We start from the raw sequence: 5,236 nt of genomic DNA, 5'->3' as shown, positions 1-5,236 counted from the left end.
TTGGATGAAGAGATCACTTTGAACAAGCCGTGCTGGGGACCAAAACTTAGAAACAGGGCTCTAACATTTAAAGTACCACACCCATGTGTAGGCACCTAAGCTTATGTTCCAAAAAAGCAGTCCTATACAGCATACCACCTGACTACGTGTTTAAATGCTGTCCCAAACTAAGGCCTTCACTATGCGAGTTTTCAGTCTTATTCAACCCGTCATGTGCCCATTACTTCAGTTACCCGTATCTGAAAATACTGGACTCTAGGACCAATAGAAATATTTTCGAAGTCCAAGTTGCATTCTTCCATATAGCCTTCGTTGAGTTTTATTTGCTTGGTCAAGCTGTTAGAATAAGTGAATCTGTAGCCTTTACATACAGTTAAACACTGAGAAGTATAAGTATAAAACTGCAGTTAAATTTCCCTTACATGGTAAGATGGGACAGACAGTTAAACTTCAGCTATTTTGTAGTCTTTCTTCATCATTGCCTCACTGCTGAACACTGACATTGCATGTCATGAATCCTCCAAGGAATAACTAGATTAAAAATGATTTGAACAAAAGAAATCTGTAATAACTTTATATACATAACAGAAAGCCTTTTAAAAGTACAAAAATAACATCTATATGCCAATTAGTTACCATGCTTTGACAGTTCTCACAGTGCATGCACATGCAAGACAAGAATCTAGATTCAAAGTAATTCCAAATTTATAAATATGCAAACCAGAATATAAAAGACACACTAGCCCATGACTTTTATTCCTGATATTTTTTAAATGGATACGTATTCAAAAGTGTTGTAAAACTAATACTGCATTATTCCAGACAATCTCTGCATGTACAGGTGCAGACTCTTGAACAGCTTTCAACCTACTTGATTAAAAAAGTATCCTGCAAAGTAAGCTATTGAAGCACACTAAAAGCTATGATGGTCCTAGTCAATCTACTTGTACAAAGCAATTTGAAAATGTACAAAACTATAAAAGGGAAAATTTATTGCCATGCAAAAAACTTAAGTATGGTTAACTAAAACTGCATCAAATGCAATTTTTAAAAAAGGTACACAAAGCAATTTACATTAACACTCTGGACATTAGGTCAGCAGAATCAGCTCTGAATAAACAATACCACAAAGGGCAAGAAACATTCATTTTGCTGGTGCCTATCAGAGATCTTCAAATCCACAGGACAGAAATCAGCAATCTTCATTTCCCACAGTCAATCTAGATCATGATATCAGCTGAAATGAGATATTTATTAAGTTTTCTCCTTCTATCAATCCTGCACCATATTCCCTTTCAAAGCAAAATTGTCAGGAACAACCCTGCTTGTTAAGGATTGATTTACGCTCTTCTTAATCAATTTACTTATAAAAGTATTACCACGAATTATTCATGTTACTGTCTGCTGTTGGACTGTTTTTAGTGGTGTACATGGTATTAAGACTATATATACCTCTAACTAAAGTCCAAGCTTGTGCATGTGAGAAGAGCTTGAAATAGAGGGAGTGCATAAAGCTTCTTAAGAATTTCTGTATTCTCTTATTAACTTAACTTTTAACTCTCCCTCTTTAATTTTAGGGGAGACAAGTTACTTGGAAATTACTAGCTTTGGGCTGTATATTGACTTTTCTATGAAACCTGCATTAAAGGTGGCACATTACTTGAGTACCTAGAAAAGAAATTGTTACTATGCGATTTCCAAATCTCCCTCCTGCTGCACCAGTCTACACTTTGTGCAGTATATTTTTGCCAAGGAAGTCTAACATCTGGATGGGGTATATGCACGTGCAAAGTTAAGGATGGAAGAGGCCTACTAACAATTTTCCTTGCAGTGCTAACTGAGGTGATACAGACCATGCAAGAATAAGGAGAGCAACTTGGTGTTATACTGCCCAGACTGATTGGTAATTAATAATTAAGGAAATTCAATTAAATTGGAACTATGGTAGTTTTAGGGTTTCAAATTCTGTTTTCTGAAAAATAACTCTTCCTAAAGGTAAAGTAGTATTACCTGCAAACAAGTTGGTGTGGTTTGACTTAATTTCTGGGCCAAATGAGGGGGAAGTACAGTGCCCAAAAACAGGTTTTTCAAAATTTTGGTGCTTGTTGTAGTATGGGAAGTGAGCAAAACAACAATAGCAATAAAGCTACAGGCAGGAGAGTAAGAATGCCCAACCTTCAAAATGTATGAAAAAGAAAAAAAACAAAACAAAAAACTTTTCCTAGATAATAAATTATTTACCTCTTTGACTGTTTTTTTGATGAAATCTTTCCGGTCGGATAAATCATAACTGGGATAGCTTTCATATACCTAAAGCAAGCAATAGGATATCCAGAATGAACAATTTTTTCAACTTATTCTGAAAGTAAAGGTAATGAGAGCCAAAAAAAAATAAAAAGGTAGAATTGTTTGGACTTGAACAAGTCATTCTAAGTGCCACGTTATTTCCCTCCCTTGACACTGTGCAGTCAAATCATGGGATTAATGGAAGGTTTACTGCTACCATGTGCTCAGGGTCTCAGTTTATCTCAACTTGCAAGTGGTTAGCAGTGTCTAAACCCATGGCATTCCTTTTTGGAAAAACAAGAAAACAACTGCTAATAAATGAAATAACCAAGTCTTTTTCCTTTAACATCCTGAGGTTATCTGTGGAGATTTGTGAACCAAGCTTTAGGCAGTCTGGCTGAAGATGCAGAATGAAGAAAAAGATCAATTGGTATAGTTCTCTAAATATTCAAATTGGAGATTACTAAACAAAATAGGAAAACTGATCTAATTTTGTATGAAACCATCTGTACACTTACCTCCTTGCAAATTTGTTTCATTGTAACTTCCTCTAAATTGGCATTTGCCAACAATTTCTTGACAGTTTCCTTAAGCTCATCATCTGTAGGTGGTTTCTTCAGCTTTTTAATTAAAGGTTCATCATCTGAACTATCGTCGGACTCACTTTCTAAATATGGAAACATTACTTTATCAAACACATTAAATAAATAATCCCCTGCTTTTCTTCCACCAAACTAGAACTTTTCATTAGTTACAAAACACACTATGCAGCAGCTCTTCTTCCACATCATATTCCTTTATAGTTCATCTTTTGATTTGTTTCTAACTAAATTCAGTGTCACTGTATTTACTCATATGCCACCTGCATCTTTCCCCCCCAAAATTAGCCTTCTGAACAGGGCTGTGTGTTTTTAAGCGGGGAAGCTGATTTCTGCAAAGGAATAGAGGCATGGGGATGCTGTTATGCATGCCTGAGGCAGTGCTGTCTGCCTGGGCACAGGCAAGAGGAACAGAGTCCAGTTCTCTGTCACTCACCCTTTCCTTCCAGCTCTAAAGGTCAAGTTTTAACCCTATCACAACCACTGCCAAATTAATAACAGCTTTCAACTGATCCATGTTGAGCTTCTGTTGCAGTAGGAAAGATGATGGAAAAATCCATATTTCATTCTGCCTTCCCAAAACAAAAGGTGTGAGATATGCAAAAAAATACCATGGTTTCCATTCTTCTCCAGAACTTGGATTCAGCCTCCTTTCTATTAAGCTGAACAACAGATCACTTGCCTTATACAGTACGTATAGTTAGGAATGGTCTGTACATGTGGATCTCACTCTTGGGGTAGACCCCAGTATGCAGGGGTTTAGAATATTTTTAGTATCAGTGTCCATTAAAGGCTGTGGATATATTCTATTTTCTCTTGTGCTCCCTCTCCTGACAGCATAAAAGGTTAAATGACTAAGATCTGCTCAGTTCCTTTGCCACCCAGAATTCAGACTGAATTCAGAGCTGTTAGGAGAGTGGTCATGGGATACATTTGCACACATTTGCATTTACTCTTCAGCAATAAACTATTTGTACATGTGGATCCAATTCTTACTGGATAGCTAGCAATGAACTCTTCCAGAGAGAAACAACACTTTAATAAGAAAGAAGACTGCAGAGCTGCTGTATCAAACATGTTCCATTTTCTTAGAACAACAGTATTACAAGGAACAATATAGAGAAAGACTGGGTGAGAAAAGACAGTGTCAGAAGTTTGACTGATCATTTTCCGGTGTTATCAATGGCAACAGTACAGATAACTGTTACAAAAGACTACAGTCAAATTGTGCAGTACCAGTACCAATGTCAATGAAAGTGACTTGTTCTTGCACGTATACAGTAATGTGCCTGGCTCTGTAGTGGTAATAGACAATGTGAACTCAGTATCATGATCTTTGCTTCACTGAACAAGGTTAATAAACTTGCCAAAAGCACCCACAATTGGCTTTTTTATTGCTGAACTCCCTTCAATATCGAGAGCCTGGAATGACGTCTCTTATCAGGGTGCTGGAAAAATGAAGTTTTGAAGAAAATGAAACTTACTCCTTCTGAAGAACTGAGAACACTGGTTTGCTCAGAAATGTCCATCAGGAAAAGCTTTAAACACGACTCCCTGAATGTGTGTACATTTTGAAAACAACTTATTAAATCACACTCTCTACAGAACTACAGCTTTCCCTTAGAGAGGTGGCACTGGGCATGCTTTCCCACAAGCCTGCATAAATCTGGTAAAAATGATTTTTGACTAATGGTGCTAAAAACTGCATTTTCACTTACGCTACTGGTCTGTATCAATGAGAAAAAGAGCAGCCAGAAAAAAAAACCTACAACCACTTTAAAGAATTTCTGTCAGTGTTCCAAACCCACAAAGTCTGCTGAGGAACAGAGCCCTTCTGCTACTGCAAACAAACTGGAGGTAATCCAAGAAAAGGGAAGGGCTAACTGGGAGACAGTGCTGTTAGAAATGAAAAAGGAATTGTAAGACTTCAGGCTGTACAAAATAAGACTCTACCTAATGTGAATGAGATCAAGGACAGGACTGATATCCTGCAGTCTAGAATACAAAATAGAGAAAGCAGAATTTCAGGTCACCACACTGTAGATGAGAGTGCTCACCCCAATGGGTTGAAAAAGTAGAATTCCCTCTGATAGGGCTCAGATTAAGCTTCAGTTTTCCAGATTTATGTTGAGGTTCAAAGAAGTTATTGAAGATGACAGCTATGTAAGATCTATATGGAAATTCACAAGGATGAACTAAAATTGTTCTCCTCATCCAACCCGACAGAAATAAAGTATGTACAGAGCTCTGAGTCCACAATCTGCATAATGTGACTCTCCCAGAGCAATCACAGTAAAATTCCTCAAATAACAATGAAAAGAAGAACTGGTAAGAGAAGTTGGTTTTTATTT

General features: G+C 37.1%; 1 protein-coding gene across 5 annotated transcripts in view; it reads right to left on the bottom strand.

Annotated features, from left to right (window-relative positions):
• DEK (DEK proto-oncogene) overlaps window positions 1-5,236 on the bottom strand; it is a 22,552-nt gene continuing 17,316 nt past the window's right edge. For 4 of the 5 annotated variants that reach the window (XM_025208424.1, XM_006027238.3, XM_025208425.1 and 1 more), the window contains 3 exons: window positions 2,805-2,953; window positions 2,242-2,310; window positions 1-1,237 (listed from right to left, as the gene is read on the bottom strand). In XM_025208424.1, the coding sequence (XP_025064209.1) occupies window positions 1,226-1,237; window positions 2,242-2,310; window positions 2,805-2,953 (230 nt within the window). In that variant the 3' untranslated portion in view covers window positions 1-1,225. The remainder of the gene's footprint in view (window positions 1,238-2,241; window positions 2,311-2,804; window positions 2,954-5,236) is intronic. The other variant, XR_003094928.1, reaches the window with a different exon arrangement.

Source organism: Alligator sinensis, unplaced genomic scaffold (assembly GCF_000455745.1).
Source record: "Alligator sinensis unplaced genomic scaffold, ASM45574v1 scaffold928_1, whole genome shotgun sequence".
NCBI lineage: Eukaryota > Metazoa > Chordata > Crocodylia > Alligatoridae > Alligator > Alligator sinensis.
This window is presented reverse-complemented; position numbering and strand designations above follow the sequence as displayed.